Below are 26,057 nucleotides of genomic sequence, written 5' to 3'. Positions count from 1 at the left end.
CTTTCCCCTTCTGAGTTCATTTTGTTTTCCAACATGCTCTCAGCTGCCTCTTTCTCTGTTTCTGTTGTCATCCACCTCTGTGCACCACATCTCCTTCACACAGCTCCTCATGCTGACATCACCCCTGCCTGAGCTCAATGGCCAAGGGGAGAGAAGTGAGCTTGACCTTCTGGCTTGCAGGGAGCAGCAGGCAGCTCCTAGAGAGGCTGAGACTTGTGTTTGTGTGCATGCACGCGTGTGTGCACACGTGTGAGAGAGACACAAGTGGGGTGCTTCTTCTCTAACAACTTTTAATAGCTGTGATGTCACAAACAGCACTAATTATTTGTGACTGCTGGTTATTTAACCATTCTCTTGCAGGCACGCTGGAATGCATTTGCCTGCAGGCAAACAGAGCTCAGTGGCCAGGCTTGAGCTGGACCAAGACTCAGGCACAGTGGCTGGCTTCAGCAAGGGCTCTCTGCAGCAGGAGGAGAAGTGCACAGGCTGTAAGGCTTATGAGAGACAGGGACAAGCAAAATCCAGCCTGGAAATCCTTCTTTATGCCTCAAGTTAGCTGACACTGCTGAATTGATTGCACTGGGATACATTCCCACGCCAGTCAAAACAGATGTTCATACAGTAATTCTACTTCACAAGGGGAAAAAGTTCTAATGAAAGATTCAAGAAGATGGGGTTAAGAATGTTACGTGAGATACAGAAAAAGTTTTGGAAAAAGGTGATATGAGTGGAAGAGGGCAGGCTTTGGAGATTTACCAAGCTAAAACTCCGCTTAGTCACAGCATCCACATGAGGAGACAAGGAAGATGCCCTTACACTTTAAATTTAATTTCCTGTCTGTTTTAGAGTTCTGTTACCGAGAAGCATGCAGATCAAAGTGCTATGTTTAAATGTCCCCAAATTTTGGGCATGTCCAAGATCCAAGCTGATCCCTAACTTTTTTCACTGTCATTCATAGTTGTGGCATTCAAATTTAGAGCTTGATCCTACCTGCCAACCATAGAATCTGATTTTGTAAGATAGACAGTGATATGAGCCAAGTTTGGCAGGACAAGACCGAGCTCTTATTTTGTTTCATCTGACAGTTTCAGTGAGGCAATCTTGGTCTTCTTGTCATGCCTTGTGGAAGTGCAAATTTAGATGTCACAGAGATTTTAAAATCAGAGCTGGCAAACCACAAAAAAACCCTTGGCTCAGCTGGCTTAAATCTTACTCTGGATTCTAGTTAAGTTGGATACCAAAAGAATTGCTTCTCTAATACACAGGAAATAATGGACTTACCCAAGTTAAGTCAGGCTGTTACAGTGGCTATCCCTCCAGTCTAAAAACACACTCACATTATAGTGACAGAGGGCTGAACGGAGCATTTGGATTAAGTAAAATATCACCTGAGGTTCCAACCAGTCTTCTACCCAAAACTTAATTTTTTCCACTTTTGCTTATCTCTGATTTGTGCGGGTTTGGTTGCAGTCAGACTTGCATGTAGCCAGACTTCATGAAATAAGTCTTCTGTGCTCAGTGGAGTGAGAAACTTCTCATCAGAAAGATATTTTCCTCCAACTTTATCAAGGCATTTTTTTTGAGAGAAATTCATTTGCAGAAATGATGCAGGCTCTGTATTTTTCTCCAAGCCTGAGTATTCTCATCTCCTTTTTCACTCATTTTCCCTTCTGATCAAACATCAAGTATTGCACTGACGAAGAGGTGAATAAAAGGGAACACAACACTAAAAGGACTTAATGTGGTTAAAATATTTGGACGTGGCATATGTGAATGCAATTATCACTGTCTAAAAATGGTTCTAACAATGAACAGGGCTAATGCAGTGTTGTGTTACAACCTGCCCAATAAAACTCTTTTCTCTAGATGTTCCAGCCTTGGTGCTCTGCTCAGTTGATCTTTGGCTTTGGAAAGTGATGTCCTAACAGGTCTTACAGAAAGAAAGCTTTGCTCTTTTTTCAATTTGTTTCAAAATTCATTACAGATGGCTTCAAATTAGCTGAAATATTACATTTCATATGTAGAAGTACTGTTTATAAAGACTCTACTGGAAATTATTCCTTCTGGAGGAAGGTAGATGCATGACTGTTCATTTCAGGATAATTATCCTGTTTTTGTTGATTGTCACTCCATATCCAGAAGTGAAAAGTCCCACACCAATTGCCATCGAGCATCGACTTTTGTTCTGTTGCAATGTTGTGACAGATTTGGCTTGTCCTAAATGCCTGTGCTGCAGACAGTCTTACCAGAAAGATGCATTTCCAGCGATGCACCCTGGAAACACTCAGCACATACATGATGGGAAAGAAACGTAGGTACCCATGTTCCCACGGGAGCTACGGGTGTAACTTGAATCAGCATCAGTTTTTATGGCTTGACCATGACAGGGTGATGCTGAAGCACGGACAGGTCCCCCAGGGCCAGCAGCCCACCCCAACTGTCCCTAGGCTGCCGTGGGTGGGAGGCAACCCCAAGATGCCCAGGAGGGCGCCGGGCTGGGTGGGCTTCTATCACCCTGTGGGGCTTGGGTGGCGAGCCAGATCAGGCTGACAAGACTTTTTATTTTACTGTGCTAAAGTTGTGAACTTTCTGAGACTGCTCTTCCCCGAGGTCTCTTGTGAAATGACAAGGCTTTCTGTTTGTCTTGGCTTGCCTGCGGAGGGGCTGGTTTCGCTTACACCACTCACACCCTGCAGGGCCAGTCTGTCCCTGTCCTCTCTTGAGAAGGATGGCCACTTGCAGGCAAATGCTGCCTGATCTCTTCCTTCAGTACATGGCACATGAGCAAAATTAAGGAACCTGAGAGGATTGATTGCTTCTTCCCTGTGCACTCTGAGAGGGGGGGATTTTCAGCCCCTGCAGTTACCTGCCGCCACAGGAGAGTAGCCATACTATTTTTGCTTTGAAAAGAAAAAACTTGTGTCTTCCCTTTTGAGATCAGCTGAGGCTAGAGTGCAGAGCCATGTCCCTCAGAGTGTGTTCTGATTGCTTCTTCAACTTCTGTTTATACGATTTTACTAAATTTTGGCAGGAATCAAGAGCACATACCAGGGTGTTGGCTTTTATGAATCTCATGGGATGTGAAAGTCAAGCTGACTCCATGAACTTTGGTTACATATTCCAGACAAGCACAATGACTCTATTTATTCAGACTTGGCAGCCAGAATGCAGATTGACTCTGTGGGTAATAAATTTTCACAGCCACAAAACTTCAGCGGCAACCAACCTGATCCTGTGCAAAAAAAATGCATATGAGGAAGCAGGCTTGGGTTGCAAAAATATGTTAGATTATTATTCCATGTATGCGTACCAGTCAGTTAATTTATTTGGCTATTGATTGACATGAATTGCACAAATGATGCCAGGGATCTTTTTCCCCTTAAAGGAATTCCTTTCTATTACAAAATGTTCATGTTGTAAAAGGACAAGTAAGGGGGGGAAAAAGAGAATTGTTCATATTACAATTGACAATCTCCTTTTAATATTTCACCCAAGACTGATTTAAGTTATCCAGTGACCTCTACGGAGAAGAACAAGGTATTATAATGGGGACTGTTTCATGTGCTATGCAACACTTCAAAGAACCAAAAGGCAATAACCACTACAATTCAGTACTCTGAACAATCTTAAGTACAGTTTTGACATCTTCATGCTACAAAGCTTCAGATGCTTTCTGGGAGAGACGATGATGAAATTATTACTCTATGTGTTATAAATCAGAGTGAATTGGCTCTTTAACTTGCAGATTTATGTTAACTACCTTGGTATCTGCTAATTGCATGCTCTTCAGATATTGATTGGGGATTAAAAAGTATATTTTCTTCAATCTGTGTGGTGTAAAATATGCCAACAGGAAATTTTCTCTCTGCATATAAGATCCTATGATCACTGCCTGTAAAATTGAAACGATCAGTTTAAATGGATAAACTATGCTCATTAAAGAGGAAAAATACATTTATGTAATTAAAATTACGAGATTAATATGTGTGGATAATGTAATTACTGTGGGCACACGCATACTCAGTTCAAACCCAGCCTGTTTGGCTTCTCCTGGGTCTGTGAATCTCACTGCCTTAATAGCTGGTGTTGAGGGAAGGGTTGGGAATGCTTTGCCCACTGCAGTCTCAAAGCTTTTAACCATGCCTCTGCCTTGCATCTGGCCTCCCTCATCCATGGCTCACATGCCTTGGTTTGGTCACAGCACGCCAAATGCCAGCCCTGAGAGCACAGAAGCACCTGTCCCCCCTTTGCACCACTTCAGAAACTTCCCATTCGCTGCTTGGCAATTTCAGACATAAATGCAAAATCTCCTCCAAAGTTTTCCCCCTAAACTTCCCCATTTAGAAATCAGAAAATTAAAAGCTTCCCAGCTTGTGTACAGCTCACTTTCAGCTCTTTGAGAAACTGGACTTCTTGAATAAGTCTGATTGCTCAGAGGTTAATTTATTACATGAGGAATATCTGGGAATCTCTCATGTACTGTTCCTATTCATTCATCTCTGATTTCTTTTTTTTCCTGTTCCTGAGCTCAGGAGATACAAGATTAAAGAGCCTCTGAGTCAGGAAGTAAAAGGAAATGAGTTCTCCTGCTGACATTTAAACACGGGTCCATCTGAGCAGCTATTGGAAGAAAGAGTCTGTGTTACTCTTTTGTTGTGTCTATATCCTGCTAGGTGGATGGAAAGGTAGTGTTTTGTTTTTCCAGCAGGTATATTTATTTAGGATTGCTCATTAAGCAAACCTGCAGGTCTCAGCTGAGGTTCTACAAAGCATTTCATAAAGCAGGAGCCAGCCTGTGCCCCTGGGAGTTTTTTGTCTGTAGAGTCAAGTTAGGAAAAACATGTGACTAGGAAAGGGGACCAAATAACTAAGTAAATTCCAAAGGTTGTTCACGCTAGGTCCTGTGATGATTAGAAGTCAGTAATGGGATCTCAGCCCTGCTCTTTGCTGCATGGCTGGTGAGCTCTGTCCTGGCTCTGCAGAGCTCGCTTGAGCACTGAGGTGAAAGACCCAGCCTGCATCAGCTGCATCTTGGAGCCCTGGTGACTGAGCGGAGAGCTTGTGTATCACACGAGCACACAGAAGATGTCAATAATTACAAGTCACAGTGCTAAACCAAAGGTCCATGTGTGCCTGCCTGATGGGCAGGACTTTTCCACAATCCCTCCTCTGCCTAAACCTACTTGTTCTTTATGCACCATAAACACTTTCACATGTCCTTTTCTGCGTGCTATGACACAAACCAGAATTTTTTCTCTCAGGCTCTCTCAGCCTGTTTTACTCTGACACCCATTACTCAGGATCCTCTCTCCCTGCCTGAAGGACATCTCTCCTGGCCAGCAGCTTGTGCCTCCCTATCACCCAGCCCCTGGCTGCAAGCATCATGGCACCTTGGTCTGCTATTGTTACTCTTCAGACATCCCTTCCATCCCTCACTTTACTTTGCCCTGTGCTGTCTATGAGCTGTATTTTAAGCCATCTAGACAAGCAGGAAGAGTAATTAAATGTGAAGTGTTTCAGAATGAAATATGTTAAACAAAAAGAAATTGTATAAATATGTAAATAATTGAATCTATGTGCTGAATCTTCTTAACACCAAGAAGCTTTGCTCAAAATAGATGAAACAATGGTTTAGTATAAATATTAAAAAGTTTTGATTTACCTGTTGTTTGGAAAATATTGTAAAATAGAGACATCTAATAACAAGAGTTAAAGAAAATCCTGGAAGAACTTCATGCCTATGTACCTAAAATTATTTGTCTAAGATCCTGAATTTCAGAAGTCTAGATACCCATCCAGCCTACCCATCTAGATACTCTAGTTACCCATGACTGAAACAAGGTTTAGCCCCAGCCAGCAACAGTACCATGAAGCTACTTTCTCACCCCCCCTGCCCCAGTGGGATGGGGAGGAGAGGCAGAAAAAATAAAGTTTGTGAGTTGATATAAGAACAGTTTAACAGTTGAAATGAAAAAAATAATAATAGTATAAGAATAATAATTGCAGTGAAAAGGGAGACAACAAGAAGAGAGAAATAAATTCCAAAAAAGTGATGCAAAATACAATTGCCCAGCATCCAATGACTGATGCCCAGACCATTCCCAAGCAGTGATTGGTTCCTCCTAGCCAGTTCCTTCCCCCAGTTTATGTACTGGGCATGATGTTCTGTGGAAGGGAATCCCTTTGGCCAGTTTGGGGCAGCTGTCCTGGCCATGGGCCCCCACAGCTTTTGGTGCACCTGCTCACTGGCAGAGCAGGAGACACTGAAAAGTCCTTGACTCAAGGTAAACTGAGCAACAACAGAGACATCAGGGAGTTATCAATGTTGTTCTCACACTGAACCAAACCACAGCACTGTACCAGCTACTAGGAAGAAAATTAACTCCATCCCAGCCAAAACCAGGACAGAAAACAACATTCTATCTGTGAGATGCAACCAGGAGCAGTACTGCCCTCATATGCTCTGGTGAATGCATGGGTCGTGTATTTTAGGGAAAGAAGGAAGGGAAGTGGTTCTTGGCCTCTCATTCCCAACCAAATCATCCATGCCAGGATACTGAGAAGGAGAGAGCACAGCATAGCACTGCTTGGCAACGAGGCACTCAGCTGGTCATGGGAAAGTCAAGCTCCAGCCCTATTCTACTGAGTCCTTAATTGTTTAGACAAAACACAGCAATATTTTAAGGAAAAATTGGGAGACACCTCCTACAGCCAACAAAACCCAGCTCTCCTGACACATGGAAAACTTTGGATGGTGTATCTGCTGCCAGTCAGATAGTTTAGAGTCTTTAAAACACAGACAGTTGCTGTAATCACTGCGTTATGGAGTGAATCAAATACACAGCCAAGGCTTTTTCTCAGTTCTCTTTAACTTTCTTAGCAGGCATGGGCCATGCAGTGTCAGGACCAAAAATGCTCAGAGGAGAAGCCAGGGCTGGGGGGATGCCAGAGGCAGGTAAGAGATAAGCAGCCCAGCAGCTAAGCCCTGGGGCCTGCTCATGACTGCAAAGACGGCCTGAACTCTTAATCCAGAATTCCTGTTTCTCCCCTCCTTGGCCACTCTTTAAAACAAAACAAATTCAAATCAGAAGGAAGCTGATACAAAAACCTTCTGGGTCACATCAAGGTAATAAATCAAGAGCACTGCAGCCCGTTCCCTACCAATCCAGCAGTTAGCACACGCAGCCTGGCTCCGAGCAGCAACATCTGTTACTCCAGTTACACTGCTGCCATGTATTTTGATAACCTTTATGTATGTTTAGAAAAAGCATTAGCAAAATATTTGCAGTAGCTCAGTCTCAACATGAAACATGCTACAAGTAACACGTTACTTGTCTGGTTCTTACCTGGTCATTCTCCTCTTCATCACTGCTTAACTTCAGGTCATCTTCTAGCATTCTGGAAAGCAAGCAGAATAAATTATAACTTATCAAAATGCTTTAGATTGGATATTTTCTCAGAGCTATTGTAAATATTTAATAATGAAAACAGAAAGAAAATATATTTTATCCCAGTAACTTTGTAGCTGTGACACTTTATATCTTATCCAGTTGCTATCAGCTAACTTCTTAATTAATTTCCTGCTATTGCTGCCTAAGAGAAAATGTTTATTAGAGTAATAATGGATTTTGCAAAGACTCTTATTATTACAATTACTGAAAAACAATTTTTGTATGCTAAAAATAGTATTTTTGATGCTGACAGGTCAGTAGTCTCCCTGAGAGGAAATTTTTTGTCCATTTGGCTTTGAGCTTACAAAACAGAAGTAGATGTTTACACTGGCAATAGTGCACCACAAAATAAGGTTCAGTGATGTTTCCTGAAGGCCACTTTTACTTTATTGCATGTTTGATGTAAAATTGACATTGACTGAAACAATTAAAATGAAAATATATTGTCTCAGGGCACTAGAGTATCCACAGGATTTCACTGTCATGTAAACATAGAAAATAATGCATCTTTTCCAATGAGGATTTCATCCTCCCTTCCCATATCCTTTCCTCAACTTGCTTAAACTGGTGCACAAAGAAGAGGAGTCTGGTTTTACCTCCATACATTTTTTTTAGCAATCTAAAATTAAGTAACCAGCAGTTAAAGAAGTTGAAGAGATGCAAAGATTTCCCCCAGTGCTTGAAAAGTCTTTGAGAATAGGACCTGTTTTTAAAAAGTGCCTTGGTAATAATAGTAATAATTTGGAAAGTTGCTAATTTTTCTCACACTCTGTGAAAAAAGAATCTGTAATTTCATCTCTGCTCCAGAGGAAATCTTGGTGAGCAATTCAAACACATCCTGTGATGTGGGTGGTCCCCGGAGTGTAAGTATTGCAAGAAGACATATGTAGTAATTTCAAACCACCTCCTTGTACTTGTGCCTAGATCTTCCAGGAGCGTGCCTGAAAAGCATGACTCTGACATGGGCTACATGTGCTAAAAGAGCACAGAGCCTCACCACGCTCTCCTCAGCTCCTCACTGTACGTACAGTCTCTGCCTGTTGCTGCTGTCACAGCTGCTTCCCTATTTCCCCACGGCACCTTTCAGGGAATGTAGGTGTATAAGAACAGAACTGGGGGTCAGAGCAGCAATTCTCAACTAGTTCATCTCTTAAAGATTCTCCTCTTGCTTTTTTCCCACATTTCCTTCTACTTGTGCCAAGATTCCTCCTCTGTAAAATCAACGTATCAAGTTCAGCAAAATCTTGTTGGAATGCAGACACCTCACATATACAGGACACTCATTGAGTTGGAGGGACTTGACATCTCACAGCAGGACTTGCCTATATTTTATCTTGAAGTATGTCCATTGTCAGGAAAAAGCTCTCTCTGTCATCTCCCAAATCAGCAAAGCCTTGATGGCTGTATCAGTGCAGGCACTGACCCAGCTAACAAGCCCTGCTGAGAAGTGGGCAAACAGGATGGGTATGATGACACAGGATACAGCTCCTAGGAGTTAAACATGTCAGAGAGGCAAAGGTTCCTGTAAACACCACGAGATCCATACTGGCTTTGGATCCCATCACATACAGAGATCCAAACAATCTTATAATTGCTATTCTTTTAATTAGATCTGTTTAGGCCATCCCTGAGAAAACAGTACTCAAAAATAGAAAGCTCAGATCTGCAATTCAGCACCTATGTGATGAAATCTGCACTGATAGTGATTTAACCAGAAAGTGGTATGCTTGTGTGAAAAGCAGAACTCCCAGGGTGTCACTGCCTGCTCTCCCTTGACTTTGAGTGCGTGAATTTCTGCTAGTGATGTGGTAGTTAAGTACATTTACTTTAGGCTTAGCAGTTTAGTTCTTCTCCTAAATGGTAGCTGAAAAATCAAAAGCATATAATGAAACATTCTAGATAGCTCTGTGTATTTGTGTCCTGTATTTTTGTATTAACATATAAAAAAGTGTTTTGTGAGCTTGTCATTAGAAGCAACTAAGATACATTGAAGCCTTTGGGTTGTGTGGAGGTGTGAGCCAAGGAGTGCAATCCGGTACCATCCACACAAAAGGAACAACAAACTGCAGCACTGGTGCATCAAACTCTCCTTGCTTGCACATCTTAGCCTCTTTATTTTCCCTGTCTGTTTTTCATTTCAGAAGTGCTGCTTTCCAAGAAAAGCACTGCCTGCCTGGGGCTTGCGGCCCCTTTTGGAACTACCATCAGCCTACAAACACACTCCTAACACTGGGGATAGGAAAAACCAGGTCATCATAAAATGCTTGCTTGCTTGCTTTTTTTTTCCCTAGAGTGGGATCTGGCTGGCCTGATACATATATTTGTCACAAGGATGTATCAGGTTGCCAGTGTACAGGTCTACCTTGTAAAGCAGGAGTTGTGCAGGTATAACCTCTGTGCCTGAAAGTCTTCACTGGTTCCGCACAGCTTTCACTCTCAGGTGAGGCCCTCAGCCCTCATCTACAAAGCCACAGCCAGAGCAGGACACAGTGTCACCTGGTGGGTGAAGCTGAAGCTGGCCTGGAGAGAGAGGCTCCTTGGGCACCAAGGCAGCTCTCACAGGCCAGGCTGAAGCACACCCGGGGTGAGGAGGGGGTGTTTATATTACAGGGATTCCATTTTGCAGTAAGTGTCTTCAGTAAGGTAGATCAGTTTTGAGTATGGACGCTTTTGAGGAATGTTTGAAAGAAAAATTCCACAACTGGACCAGCAGACCCCACTTGAAGAGAGTGAGAACAGAAGAAAAATACTTTAAGCTCACAAGAGGCATTACATTAAATTGTAATTTATCTGAAAAGCACTTTGATACAGATTCAGCACAGAATGAGCCTTGATACACCCTGTGTTAGCAAAGCACTTCAGACCATGTTTAAAACAACCCTTGTTTGGGATGGGGTTTCTTTACATATTCTGGCAAACTAGTATAAGGATGGAGAGACAAGCACAGACAAGCTCATGTGCAAACGCAGCCTTTACGCTTTTATCAGAACATGCAAAATTCAGGCCAGTAAGTGACATCATTCATGGACTTTCAGATTTTTTAGAATGAACCTTGCTTTGATGTATTCAGACACTGATAAAGAGGTAAGTAAATACAACCTTGTAAACAAAAGCTAGAAAAATGAAGTGGTACTCAAAGCAGCTCTGAAAAACACATGGCACCACTGAGGGCTTCTGCACTTGAAAAGAGCACATACAGCCAGGAAGTCACTTTGCAGAACCCAATTACACATTTTTAGTGAAATCTCTGTGAGGTCGTGGAGGCAGTGAGGGGTGGGCTCAAGCAGGAGTGCTCACCACACTCTAATTAATGCATTTGTTCCTTTCTCTACAAAGAATATGACAGGTAGAGACATAATGAAAGGAAATGAGGATGGGTTTGGGATATTGAGAAAAGCCTCAGCAAGCCAGGTGGTTTCATTCTCCAGTAACCAAGGGGTTTCAGCCTGTGGTGATGGGCCATTCAGTTACAGGGAAAAGGAGGGGGTGTGCAGGCTTACTTACATGCAGTGGAAAATACAAAGTGGTCTAGAGGGCATTGATATACAACATCTGCCAGTGTCAGTGTGTCCAAATCTCCTACACAGCGTATTAGAAAGCCTGACCTGTTTTAATCTGAGGGTTGCTCACTGCATTGGTTCAGAAGGGTACTGGGGCTGGCGTAGCCATGTGGTGCACTGCAGAGACCTGTGGGACTCCTGTTCATCCCAGCATGCCAAAGAGCCAGGAGTTATTCCTGGTCAAAATTACAGGAGATTTGGGATGGAAGGTCATCACAGGCTGCCAGGGAACCACATTGCTCAAATGGAATAGTTGAGATGTGCAGCTTCACTGTTTTGTCTGCCTTTTCTAGTGATTTGTTGCTGCTGGAAAGCTCAGTCCCAAGCAAGTGTTATCTTCAGCCCCAGCCAGAATCCAGGGAATAGCAGGAAGACATCTAGTTTCTCCTCTGCAAATTAACATCAAAGTAACAACAAGTTTCAAGTGTGAGGGTAGAGTCAGGCCTTATGTCAAAGATTTCTGATAGAGCTGGAAGATTCTCCTTCTGAGAAGAAAAAGCTGCTGGGGAAGGAGATGTCAACGGTGCCATCTGGAGGAGGTCGTCCTCAAGAGCCAGCAGAGAATCTGTTGTCACTTTTGACGTATGGAGCCAGTCTGAGACAGTTCCAGCACAGCCCTGCTTAGGAGGATATCTGTTTTCTTCCACACTGAAGACATGCTTCAGGCCTGGAATTATCCTTCACATCTGCTGGTGCACATGAAAGAAGCAGCAGGCATCACACCTTGTATTTCACTTTAACCTCTGATAAATTTCACATTCCTTGGCCTAATGTCTTCTTTCCTTCCCCCTGCAAAATTCTTATTAAGGCATAAAACTCTCAAAAAATTCCTCTGTGTTTTTTTTTCTTGTGATTAGAGAGATTCCCTTTTGGCACCTCAAGAAAGGTTGTACAAATGAGGGACAAAACTCTTTATGTCCCTCTGGTGGTCTAAGCTACTGTACAAGATATGGTCTTTCTTCATGATAGTGTTGATAATTATAAAAAACAGGAAAAAAATCAAGAAGGGAAAGGAAAAATATTGATAGTAATTAATCATTAACACTAATGCTTCAGGAGAGATCATGCCAATGGTTTGTGAGCGTGGGGCACAAATATATGTATATTGCAATTGTCATTTAAATAAATTCAGAAGTCACCATTTTTGCAATCTGTAAAAGATCTCCTGAATGTATTAATCTGATCAACTATATTGTCCCAGTTTAATTCTAGGCAGCATCTCAGTTAGAATACCGTGTTTATTATGAACTGCTATGATTTCTGCTCATTATGGAGGAAAGGAACTTCAGTAGCGGAAAAATACTTGGATTTTAGCTGAAGAGGAACTCCACTAAGCAAAGAGTTGTAATGAAATATCAAAATAAAATAACTAAGTGCTCATTCGAGTTTATGCTACCACAATGTTTCATTCTGAATGCTTTTGGAAAATTATCTTATTTTTCAATGTACAATATCGGCATTTTATTTTCTTTCCCATAAATGCATAGTGACCTTTCAAGAAGTGGACATTAGTTTTTATATTACCAGAAACCCAGAAAGTAAATAGATATTATTCTAAGTTGCAGTATGCTAGAAGACTTTCAGACTGACCCCATATGTTTAAAGTCACAACTGATGCACGGATATGGGAGACAAAAAGTATTCCTTCACACTATAAACCAGCAAAACAAAACCTTCCCAGAGGCACAGCACCATGTAAGACCTTTAACTCTTGTCCCCAGCAAAATGAGAGAGAATGCCAGGTGGGAATATGATGTTCCTACCCAGACTGTGCCCTTATGTTACTGGGATTGTTTCAGCTACGAGTGCTCACATACATAATATGACTTAAGCTCCATGAAGACAAATGTACCTTCAGTTTCTGGCTGTCTTCCATTGCTTTCTAAAAGAGAAATGCAAGGAAAAATATGCCTGGTAAGAAGTACAGAGAATTCATAAGAAACAGATGAACATGTTTCCTTTCTTAAAAAAAAAAAAAAAGAAAAGAAAAAAGAGACAGAAAAAAAGGGAAACAAATGTTGTTGCTATTACCTTGGTTACTTGCACATAACAGATGGCCAGTTATATTCACTACTTACCTACAGCCAAAACAGGTATTTGAAGTAGCTTTGTTTACTCCTACTAAATATAGGAGTGGCTGGTTTAATACAGTAGTAATTTTTAATTAATTATATTCTGATTGCTGAAATTATTTTTCACTCTAGTGCTATAACTGATGCAAATGTTTCACTTTGGAAAAGCTCATGCATTTATATTATCTGAGAAGTGTAGTATTTATTTGTGTTTTATACAAAATAAAGTCAAAAGCTTATGGATTAGGGTAAACAACTAGATCAAGAGGATATTTTATAAGTGCTGTAATAGAGCTTTCAGGAGGCTTGTAAGACCTCTGCAAGCACTGCTTGCAGCATCTAAAATTCACTCTGAATATATGATGTTTAAGTTGTACAAATCCCCCAACAAACAGTTTGTGCAAGTTCTGCTACACAGAAACAGGCAGAAAAACATGATTATATAGAATACCATCAAATCTAATTAAAAACAGAGGGAGAAAGCCAGTAAAATCAGGCTGGTGAAATATTAATGCACTTAATGCTGGAATGAAGCCTATATATCAATGTGAGATTTAATTCCAGAGTGTAGAATTTAAATGTCTGAAAAACGGACTCAGTCTATAGAAATAGAATTAGCAATTCCAATAAAAAATAGATACTCTGAAGGAAAAGTCTTCTGTCCTTGGCTTGAATCCATCTAGGCTGGTCTACACCACTCTTCAAAACCATTTAAACCAGCTAAATGTTCTGCTAAATTCCCATTACACTGATGGTCTCATTAGAAATGCTAGGCAGACCTCTCCAAGGGATACAGCCATCACTCTCTCCTATGAACAGAAGCTGAAATAAGGTTTCTTCTGCAGCAGCTGCCCCAATGAGTGACTGTGTTTGCCCTGGTGATGTTTTTCCCCTTTAACGAAAGGGACAACAAATGCAATTGAATCATACCCTGAATTTTCCAACTCCTTGGCAGGGTGGTGAGAAAGTGCCCCACAGATCACAGCACTTCCTGAGAAGGATGTTTGGGCAGAAGGATCCAGAGTACCTCCTTAAAAATGAGAGAAATTCAGGAAAGCAAGGAAACAAACCCCTGTGAGGCCACTCTCTGAGCAAGGAAGCCACCAAAAAAAATGCATGAATACTCAGAAAGAGGGAAGACAGCAGCTCACGCCTAAGTAGTCCAATCACTCTGACAGCTTACCAGAGTTTCATGGCTAATCATGCTCTGTGTGACAGGAGGAAATACATTTGAGGAATAAAAGTTTTGAATGTGCTGCTCGCAATCTTCGAATCCATTTCTTGCCTCCTTGCCCCTGCACCCCCTAAGCCTCTCTAGGTGTGATTAACAGTTATTTACTAATGCTCTCCCTCTAATTTCTGAGCCATTGCTGATGCTGCCACCTAAAAAATATTCATTTCAAAGGTGAAATGAAGTAAGAGTGCATGAACTGCAGTACTGCCTCTGTGTCAGCCATTGTGACAGAAATCTTGGGGAATTTAATGTTTCTGAGACAGAGCTGACACTGCCAAGTCTCCCTGCTGAATGTGCAGCATCTGATTTTGTACTCAAGTGATTATTTCCTCACAAATGATCTCTTACTGCCTAATCCCAAGTGCTACAAGCATCTGTCCTTATGCTGGAGTCATCATGGGGTGAGCTTTATGTCACATTTCAAGGTACATCACAAATGACCCTCAGATTTTGCCAGCCAGTGGTCTTCCAGCCAGTGTCTGTATGGTGACATGGAAGATCTGAGGTGTATGGATACTTCTGTCTAGCGTAGCTGATTTTAAATAACTTATTGTCTCTAGACACTGTTCAGCTTCCTGTCTGTCTAATAGGCAAACCTGCTTTTTCTCATGTGAAAAACATATTTATTGACTCTAACATTATTACAGCTTTAATACTTCCAGCTAATAAGGGGCTATTGCTAGAATTTCTTTATTATTGTTGTTTTCATGTACCTTAAGAAACCCCATATTCTCATTGCCCTCGAGCTTTCCTCTAGTATCGTCCATTCCTTTTCTCCATCTTCAGTATTCTACATTTTCTTTTTCAGACTATGTTTCATGTATATGTATTCATATTACATATATTTAAATTTCATGTCTATTGCACAGATTGCTTTTTCACTTCTAATTACGACTTTTACTTGACCAATGAAGCTGAAGCCACTTTCAGTAGTTGTTTTTTGTCTTGATTGTGGAAATGCAGCCTTTTTCTAACCTAACAAACTCTGCTTAAAAAATTTCAAGCTTCCTTGTCTCTAGACTTTTCTACCCCATCAACTTATGGTCAACAATTTCTATGCTTTGGGACACCAGCCTTTCCTTTATTTGTCTAGCTTGAACATAATAAAATCATGGTCTGGTTCACAGGCAACCATATGTTTCCTATCCACTGACCAATTTGTCTTTATTCAAAGGAGGGGTGAGAATGTCTGGTGAAAAGTCGTCAGTGCTAGAAAGTGCCACAAAGACCATCTACAACCTTCACTCCAATTTCACAGCTGTCTGTGCTGGAAGTCTGGTGATACCTTCCAAATCAGGACCTCTGGAATCCACCTGATAAACCTGCTTTTCCTTTCCACATTGATGCTGATGGACCACCTTCATCCCCTCTTGTAACTGGAGTCGATATTCAGTTGATATTCTGTCTCTGGGATAAAGAAGAAGTTTATTTGACATCCTGAGCTGGAGCTTTCCATGTCAAGAAAGGCTAGAGGAGGAAAGGAACAGTTCCCAAAGGCACATGGCTGACTGACTGATACAGAGAGGCTATTGCTGAATATATACATGGCACAGGAACATATGGCAACTATACCTCCTCCATTCCCTCTGCAGCTCCAGCCAGTAGAAGCACATCTGTGAAAGACACACCAGGACCCCCAAAGTTTTCAGCATTTCCTTTCAAATACTTTGCCTAGCCATTTCCTGGAAAGTCACTAAATGTATTTTACTCAGTCCCGTCTGCAATACTTATAGCTTCATTTAGTTTTAATATAGTTATAAATGGGCTGTAGCGGCCTGCTTTTTTTAATAACTAAGTAAATGAAACCCTGTCTGTAATAATAAATGAACCATCCATCTGGGAGGCCTCCAGTAAAAATTTCAACAGGTATTTATTGCTCCTTTATGTAAACAGTACTCTGGACAATACAAGTGATTATACTCTCTGTCAGCCTTGTCAGGAAGGAGACAGTACAGTTTTGGATGAAGTTCCATAGCATACACACTGAATTTAGAGGTTTATTTGACTAGATGGAGAAAAAATGATTAAAACAAGCAAATAAACAGAAAAGAATCCAGTTGGCTACTGTGAAAGGAAGCATACCATTTTATTTAAAGATACGGGGTGCGAGGATTATCTATAAAAAATGGACAGGTCTGTAGTGCTAGAGACTTCTCACAACTCCAGATGCTACACAGACAGCTCCCTAAACAGCCCCACCCCCTCAAAAGTGGAAGGAGTTTCACTGTAAAATCAACACCTTACAGTGACTTTAAAATATATTGTGCTCTTATAGGTTCATATATTATGGAAGAGCAGTGCCTCGGGAGAATCTCCAACTGGAGTGCAAGAGACTGAAAATCATGCTATCCATCCCTGAGGGTTATCCCTTTCATTCATGGATACTGTTCACACACTGGAACGGGCAATAGCATGACACTTTTCAAGCAATGACATTTTAATTAAAAAAAATCTCATTGCCAAAATCATCTTCATACCACTGTTATATCCCAGCTCCTAATTACACAACATTACATTCCACTATTGTTGGAATAATACAACGTCAGAATAAATTGTCAAGTAACTAATTCAGTGTGTAGCAAGAAGGGGAAAAAAAGAAAGAAACGAGGCAGAAAGACCTGAAACTCATGTATGGCCAAGGTGATGTGCTATCACTTGATGCTGAGGAGTGAGCCGTAGGGAGTTCTGTGCATTAAATATGCAGGGGCCATTGTGACTTTTGTCAAAATTTCCAGCCCTCAAATTTCTGTGGGAATGGGCTTAAACCTCTCCCATGAGCAGATTTCTCAGAGACTTTCATTTTCAGCCAAGATAGGCACAGGGAAAAATGCATTTTTTTCCTTCTGATGCAGACTGTAAAAGGAAAACAAAGCTCTCTGCCGAACACCAGGCAGATTCTGCCCCACGGCGCAAACCGATTGCTCTCCTTATGAGACCTGCACCCTGCATGCTCTGCTCAGAGAGAGAGGTAGCACTGCTCCTGAAGCTGCCTCCATGGCCAGGGTGTTTCCAACAGGGTTACCAAGCTTACCAAGCTTAACTTACTAGGAGATAGCGTGTTAGAGACAGTATTCTCTTGACTCCTCTCTGCTTTTGATATGTTGCAAGATGCTGAAAGAGGAAAAGATAATCTCAGCAAGGCAGACATCTCTGAACTGATAGCAGTCCCACAAAAATACAGGAGTTCTCAGGTTTGCTTGAGGATGGGCTGAGGGAGGGAGGGAGGGAGGGAGCTGCTAAGGGAGTGCCAGGACATGGGGCACAGGCTCTGCAGGGACAGGGAAGCTGGAGGCTGGCACTGGCACCTGGAGCAAGCTCATGGCCATGAAGTTCACTGCTGGGGCAAGAAAACACGTGCAATCTGTAGTGGTCAGAGAATTCCTTTGCTTCCCATGGAGCAGCAGTGAAGGGATGGTTACTCATAGGGTCCCATTAATTCAAACTGCACCGGTCGAGGTGTGCATGGGCTTGGCCAGGGCCTTCCTGGCACCGACCCTCAGCTGCCCTGGGGCCTGATGTCACCAAGTGCTTCTGACCTGCTTGCTTCACTTTGAGATAACCCCTTCTAGGGTGCAAAATGGGCTATTCCTCCTTATTTGAAATAATCTCATTTGGACATAGCAACAGCAAAAATAATCAGCTGAGGGCTTCTCCTTCAGAGAGAAGAGTTTTATTCCCAGCATTCAGATGTGCTGTGCAGAAATACACCACCTGGATTCCAATATATATGTATTAAAAAAAAAAAAAGGAAAAGAAAAGGTATTTTTTCTTAAAAACACTCTTTGGAAAAAATTATGAATTTAGCTCTCAAACAGTAAACCACACTATATCTCCTCTCTAATGTCTCTTTTTAAATATACACCAGGGAACAACTCTCATAACTCACTCGACACACACTATCTTATGAGTTATAGGTCAGTCATCTATGCTCAGAGTGTGTGTTGCACTTCCACACAACCTTATGAATTTTCCATCCCTCATCATTCATAACACGTCAGAATATCTATTACAAACCCTTGTTTGCAAGGAGGGCTTCTATTTTCTCCTTTCGTTTTATCACTGCTCTTAAATTTTCTTCTGGACACCAGCTTGGCATGCTGGCAGTACCATGCTGGCAGTTTCTGAGAAAAAATCAGTCAAAAATTCTGTCAGGTTGTAATGTCACTTGCAAAGAAATATCCTTTTTTAACTAATAGAAGTAGTGTATAAAAATGAATTAGGCACAATTGTATTCTGATTGCCAACTTCTACCACCCAGCTGCTAACTACCACAACCATCTCATAAAAAAGAATAATCTGGAAGTCTAAATGATGTCTGATAATGCTTTCTGCTATCCTAAATCTTTGGAAATGTTGAATCGTCTTGAGAAAAATGTCAACAATATTTTTTCACAAAGGCTCAAGTATGGACAAGACTAACTAAAGTCTTGTGTGAGGGATTTAGAGCTGAGGGAAATTTTCTAACATATAGTTTGGCCATTAAGAACAGTGTGAGGACCAGCCAAAATGCTTGGCAATTGCTAGATTTGAGCACTGCTTTTCCCTAAATAAATAAAGAAGTTTAAATTCTATGTAAAATGATAAATTTCAACATTTCTGAAATGCTGTACTTTCCTTTTCTTCTTTCAAAAACATTACTTTGAAATATGCTTGTATCTAGTACTGAAACAAGGCTGCCCAAGCACTTTCAGGAGTAAGGTAACCTAAATGAAATTATTAGCCCTGAATGTATTTCTTTTTCATTTTGCTGAGAAAATTAACAAAACTATTTTTATTTTCAGTTACCCCATATGATGTTTATTGTATTAAACAAAATATCAATTACCCATGCTGATTCAGAAGCAAATTTAATTCAGTCTGCAAAGTTCTAAACCTAGATTTGTTTTGAATTTCATATGGGTGCCCAATACTTACTAGCTTCTTTCAATTTTTCCCTCTCATTGGCAGTTAATAGAAACTTTCAGTGAAGTATTTTTTTTTGTCATCAGTTGCCAGACTGCCATTAATAGAAGCAAACATTCTTAGCGGTGTTGTGAGCAAGAGCTGGTATGAACCAATCATACGGGAGACGGATTCTCAGATTGTTACGTGACTGAAATGCAGGGATTTGTGTTGCTGGCTTTTTAGTTTAGTTAGTTTGTTTGTTTTACAAAATCAGATAGGAATAAAGACCACTTGCTCAAATCTACTCCATTAGATAGCTGGTTGTTTGGTTTGTATGTTTGACATTTATGATTATCTGATACTGTGTTCCCAGGAAAAGAATTCTGTGTGGGCTCCTACAGGATCTACCTATGGCCTCCACCTTTGAAAAAATGGCTTTAAGCATCACTTAACTTGCTATTATTTGATGTCAGCTTGAGTCCAATCAAAACAATCATTATTATTTCAGAAGTACTTTTGGGTGTGGAAATAAAATATGCAGGACTTAATATTGACAGAGCTGTGAATAATTATCTGTTTGATATTTAAGTAAGAATAAACCCTACAGATAATAATGCGTTAATTTGGTACACCTGCAACTGGTTTGTGATCAAATATTGTGTCTATATTATGCAATATATGTTCAAAAAGTCATATATACAAGGAATGACATGACTTTTGAAGAATTCAATTTAGTAGTAACATTGTTAATGGTCAAAAGTAGATCTCCCGAACTAAATGTATTGGGTTACTGTCTTGGGGTGACCAGGACAGTTACTTTTATCATCAGTGTCACTCTAGTAAAACCAGTTTATCAGCAATCAATTTAGCTCACTATATTACCTTCAAGGCAAATGATTTTTACTGATAAAAGAAAAAACTTCAGATGTACATGTTATATCAGGCACTTAAATACTTCTAGTGCTGACGACAGCAGAGATGGCTGATAAAAATAAGAAATAAAGTAGGCAAAATGTAGGAGACTGACAATAAAGAGCTTTGAAATATGTAAATAACTTTCCAGAAGTTCTACAAACCCTTAGACTATCTCCAGCAGAGTGTTTATTAGTCTAAAGAAATCATTGTGTACTTTTCAGTGTACTACAGAAAGGTTTTTCCTGCTCCAAAGATGCAGCAAACAGCCCTCATTACATCTTATTTATAAATGTCTTGAATGCTTCAAGTTTATTTGCAATTTAAAGAGGTGCCAAAGAAGAACAAGGAATAAAAAAAGGTCTGTCAGAATTTTCTTATTGATACTTTCTCCCATTCTTCCATCTAGCTGAACACCAAAGCGTGAGGACTTACTCTCCTCATTACCAGGATCATTAACTAGTATGAAATAGGACCCATCCTATCAAGACAGGTACCAGTTTGTTACTGGGCTTCATCCTATGGCACTGTTTTCTAGTGAGAGATCTCTGTGTAGGTACATTTCCCAACACCCTATGAAACCAGAAGTAAGCAAACCCATGATAATTCTCAGTCACTCAGAAAGAGGATTAGAGGCAAAGAGATTCGCTGTTTTTAAACAAAGTCACAATACACTGTTCAGTGAGATTATGAGCTGGGAAGGAAACTCCAGGTCCTGCTGGGAAGACATAGGCACTGCCTCAGATGTACCCATGACCCAACATCTTACACTGTTCACTCTCGACTTCATCTTTGGAGCCTGCACTAGGAGAAAATTTTAAGGGAAAGAAAGCCAAAGATGAGGTGGGAAGGTGAAGAGGTGCCGAAACAGTATCTTTCTCCATATCTCTTCTATCAGAGCTCAGCAGAGCTACCAGAGCAGAATATGCCAACACTCAAGAACCTCTAATTTTCTGGCAAACAGGCATTCCTGCCTGAGACAGAGCAAGAGGGTTTTATGTAAAGAATGCATTTATTAATCTGTAAAATGTTGCAAATGAAAAATAAAATTGGACTGGAAGATTTCAATTTTTTCCAGAAAAACCCATAACATTTGACCCATTTTGGTATTTTAAATCAAAATTTGATTATTTTAAGCTACATGTGAGAGATCATTCATTCCGAACAAGGATTTGTTATATTGCTTGTATAGAGTAGGATTAAATAAACTTTTATCATACTGGGACTGTTAACTCTTGACGTTCTTTACTGCTACACTCATGCAGTTATTAACCCCTAAAAGTCTTTGGTTTGGGCTGTAATTGCTTCTTCCATTAGTTTTTGTGAGATCTGAAACTGCACTCAGAAGTGCCCTTTAAATACTTGTTTTTTGGTGGAGTTTTCCCCCCATCCTTGTAACAGCCATGACAACTGGGCTGCTAATTATTATCACGAGATATTAAAAACCCATTTCAGCAGATGTGTGAAGGAGCAGCAGATAGATGCCTTCTGCACCCCTGCTTGGGACCACCGGGGCTGTGCATGGGATGTCAGTGCAGCTGCGGTGATGGTCCCTGCCTGCCTGTCAGCTGGGGAGAGTCTGCTGCCAGCGTGGCTTTCTGTGGGGGACTGTCTCTGTCCCAGCTCAGCACCAGCATGGCTCTGCGACCAGGCAGGCAGGCAAGCGCACCTGAAATCAGCCCAAGCCAATGCCATACTCAGAGGTGTCCTTTGCGAGAAGGGGTGGGTGAAAATTAGCTTAGAAGGATGGCCACGCCTTCTGCGGTGCTCTGGGGTCTGGTGGCTTGGAAATGAGGGGGAGTGGTGCCCACGGCTTGCAGCAACTACCCATGCACAGGTCTTGGGGCTACTTTGGCTTCTGACGCAGCTGAAATACCAAGTACGGAGACTTTGTCCCACAGCCCCAACTCTGAGGCTCACAAAAGGTTACATGGAGACACAGGAGGTGCCCTTCTCCAGCTGCTTATGGCTCAGGGTCAGTCCCTGAGGAGTTCTGGGATGGTACTCAGGGCTGGGACGAGGGACACTGTCGCACATGGCCCAAGAAACCACACCAGGGCTTGACAATGTTGAAGACGTGGGTGAAAGCACACAGAAATGAGTGCCTAGCTATTTAACAACAATCATGGATATTTAAGACTGAAACCCAAGCCACAGCCCCATTTTGGGGGTTCAGGCACAAGATGAGCCTCTTGCATCTTTGCTTGGACACCACTCCCGAGGTGTGAATGCCCTCTGACACCCAACAGCAAGAGGAGGTCAGGGAGCAGGCACTGGCACACCCTGCAGGGCATCACTCCTGTGTACTGTGGCCATGCTGGCCCTGAGCTGCTCTCCCTCCTCTGAGGACTGTGCTTCATCTGCTGTGCAAAGATTGAAACCAAGGAAGGAATAAGGAGGAAAGTGGTAGCGAGAACTCACTTTGTGGTTTCAGCTGTGAGCATCTTCACTGCTCTTCAAAGGTGGTGATGCTGCTGTATCACATTAGCCCCCTGTACAGGTAATGAATGGGAGCTGTATACTGTGAGCATTAGATCATCAACCTCAAAGAGATTTAGGGGGGAAAAAATCATAATACAAACTGAAAAATAAATACATGCAGACTGGGACATAGAAATATGTCTTTTCTTTAGAATGCTGATTAATGTTGCATCACAATAGCCCCCAAGGCTCATTTTCCTATTTGTAAAAGGGTAATAACTATTAGCTTTACCAATGTTTGTAGCAGGCTTTGAGGGGGGTTGTGTGTTCAAAAGAAATACTAATGACCTGAAGAGGTCATTAGTTTGGGGATATTCTGTTGGACTGGCACCAAATCTCCTCTGACTTTGCCTAAGAAATCATACAGCAAAGAGTGAACTTTCATCTGCACTAGCTTCAGGCATATTTGAAATTACTTAAATGAATGTAATTGCAAAGTAATTTTATTCCACTGTTTTATAGCAGTTTTTTCTGTTCAGCCAAAGGCAAGACTGGCAAGCCCTTGAAGGACAGGAGGCTGCTGAGAGGATTATATTTTGTCAGGACTTCTCAGCACTGGAGGACTCACCTCATCTCAGCAAACAGCCCATCACACAGGACCACCAACATGAGCCCCACCGCCAGGCGGGGTAGCCCTAATTTACACCATTTGCACTTGGTCTGAGCACCTGATGAGGTGCTAACTATAGCAGGTCTGTGTGACATGACTATAGTCCTAGAGGTAATTTCCTACACCTTATTACCACATAATAATGGCCTCTTAACAACCAGGCTAATCAAGAATTAATGAGGCACTAAAACACTTTTAGGAACAATGAAGGATTTAAAAATTTCTCTTATGTGTTTTATTTAAAAAGCAATTAATTTAACAGTTACTGCCCTTACTTTGGAATCATATAAAAAGTCTTGGTACTTATCAAATGTTATCAGTTGAAAGGTTTTATTCATTTATCAGTTATTTACTCATGTGAGGCTGCACATAACCTAAAGAGAGTAGAACCAGATCTGGGCCCTGTCTGCCTCCCTTGTGTAATTCCTTTTGTCTGCTCAGGCACTCCCTGGCTCTCACACAGGGAGGCCTGTTTGTCCAACAGTAAAGTACAACACCAAAACCAGACCAAAGTCAGCCCAAATTAACACTACTGCCAAAAAAGGGGTTTTTTTCTTAGCTCTGGAAACTAAACTGTCAGGGTTTTGGTTTGTTGTTTGTTGGGGGTTTTTTGGGTGGTTTTTTTTGTTTGTTTTGTTGGGGTTTTTTTTTTGTTTTTTGTTTTTTTTTTTTTTTTAAGGAAGGGAGGGTGCACTTAAATGGGGAGACATCCTTGATGGAAGTTTTTGAGAAGCTGAGTGAAATAAATTGGGGAAAAAAAGTAGGGCTAATTCATGCTGCTAAAGGATTTCATATCAGTGACTCAATGCTGAATTAAAGCCTGAAAATATGTGCCTTTACCATCAGCCTGGAAGGGATAATCAAAACAAAAACATGTTCAAATTTGACTTATTTTTTAAAACTTCCTTCTGTGGTGTAAGGGTGGGGGTTATATCCTGGTTTGCTGAGAAAATCCCCAAATAGATCATTCTGTGACAGCTAACAGTTATGGTTATTAATTCCACTGCTGACATTGAAATTATACTGATTCCCAACATAATGGATGAGTAAATAGCACATTAGAAATTCTCAGATGCTTTCACATTTCCTATGCAATCAAAAAAAAGAACTCCCTCATTAAATAATACACTGTCAGAAAAGGCAATTTGATTAAATAAACCTATCTGTCAATCATGCCTAAAGTCATAAAAGGAAAACATTTTATAGCTAAGTAAAACTTTTCTCCATATTAATCTCTCTGTCTCTCTTTTTATTTTCTTTTTCTTGTGTGATTCTTAAAAGAGAAGTAATGGAAATCTATGTGCCCTAAAGGAAGATTGGAGCAATACCTGGGTACCTGACAAAGGAGTTAAAAGTTAGTCTTTACCATGAAGCAGAGATGACATTATGGAAGAATCAAGGGGGAAAGGAGGCAAATGATGACATGCACTAATCCAGAAACCTGAGCTACTGTGGGTGTGTTTTTTGTATCCTGTGTTACACATAGCTCTTTATTTCTTTTCTGTTTTTCAGGAGACATGGAGACATGTTTTGTAGGGCAGAAGTAGAAAAGGGGAGGGCCCACAGAGGTGAAAAACAGTAAGAAATGAGGCTGCAGGTGATGGATCCTGGCAAAACCAGGGATGGGATGGTGGGAAAACACCAGAGAGGGTGCAGCAAGAAAGAAAATGAAGGGAAAAAAAGCAGAAGTGGTGGGTGGCAGAGGATGGACAGCAAGTAACAAGAGTGGGAAAGAAATCAGAAATCATCCTGTGCATTGGGTCTAGGGAGCCCAGGAGTACCTGGAGACTGGGCAGGGATGTGGAGCTGTTACCCAGGTTTGTTCTACTGGGGTCCCCTCTGCCCCATCCACAGAGCCACACTACCAAAGCATCAAACACGTATTCTCCTGTAGCAGCAAATGAGGCCACACATTACCCAGCTGCATTACAACAACAGTGGGGTTAATTTTTCATGCTACTTAATTTCATCAACACTGTGGGCTGGGGAGAGGGGAAGAGTTGTGTAACATGGTGTGATGGGTGGAAAGTCTCTGAACGTCACTGTGTCTGGTGGCCAAAGATGGAAACAGGGTCTGGCGGCTTCCTCTCCTTGGCTTTGGGAGGCAGCAGCTTCTTAGGGCATCAAATACTTAATTAACTGAGCTGCAGAATTGTAGGATAAGATTCATACAGTTCCTTCTCTGATGGGAGAGTGTCAGCCTGGACCGTGCTGTTCTTGGTGAGTCTTTAAAGCTAATGCAACTCATACAGAAGACATTCTTTGAAAAGAACCAGAGATCTATTTGAATAAAAACCTGAGTGGATGACAAGTGCATGCAAAGCAGTAAGATGAGATTTTAATTTCGCTCAAGTAGAAAAACATAAGCGGCTTGAGCAGGAGGTATTTGCTTTCCAGCTAGGCACCCAGGCTTTTATGTTCTTCAGTGCACAGAAAGAGTTGTTCTTCTCATAGTGAATTCATAGCTCTGCAATGTCATTGAGCCAAATGGGATCATGTTAAACAGATATTTGGCCATTTCTGTTAGATAAAGATAAATCAAAATAATTTTAGAAGGAGGGCTGTTGCTTTATATAATCTTTTCACAAGGCCTGGAGATAATGGTTATTAAGTCATCCACCTACTTTTGTCTGAGGGAAATATATACAAATTTGGAATAATACCAGTATTATAGGTCCTTTTATAAATCTTACCTTTAGCATCCAACTTTTTTCCCACCTCTCATTGTTTTCGTATTTTGTATGTCTTTATATTTGATCTGTCTTATGTGCTAGATACAGTAATGAAACTCCTAAAATCCTGGATGAAAGTCTTCTGTTACCATACCTCTGATCTTCCCCCTTCTCTCTTTAT

The 26,057-nt window shown here is 41.2% G+C and overlaps 1 protein-coding gene across 2 annotated transcripts in view; it reads right to left on the bottom strand.

The window, feature by feature from the left end:
* AFF3 (AF4/FMR2 family member 3) overlaps positions 1-26,057 on the bottom strand; it is a 323,305-nt gene that overhangs the window by 87,274 nt on the left and 209,974 nt on the right. For both annotated transcript variants that reach the window (XM_042040545.1, XM_042040553.1), the window contains exon 8: positions 7,347-7,398. In XM_042040545.1, the coding sequence (XP_041896479.1) occupies positions 7,347-7,398 (52 nt within the window). The remainder of the gene's footprint in view (positions 1-7,346; positions 7,399-26,057) is intronic.

This window comes from Corvus kubaryi, unplaced genomic scaffold (genome assembly GCF_017639235.1).
Source record: "Corvus kubaryi isolate FWS band 111438036 unplaced genomic scaffold, C.kubaryi_AGA036_p1.0 133, whole genome shotgun sequence".
NCBI lineage: Eukaryota > Metazoa > Chordata > Aves > Passeriformes > Corvidae > Corvus > Corvus kubaryi.
The sequence above is the reverse complement of the archived record's forward strand: the minus strand, read 5'-3'. Positions and strand labels throughout refer to the sequence as shown.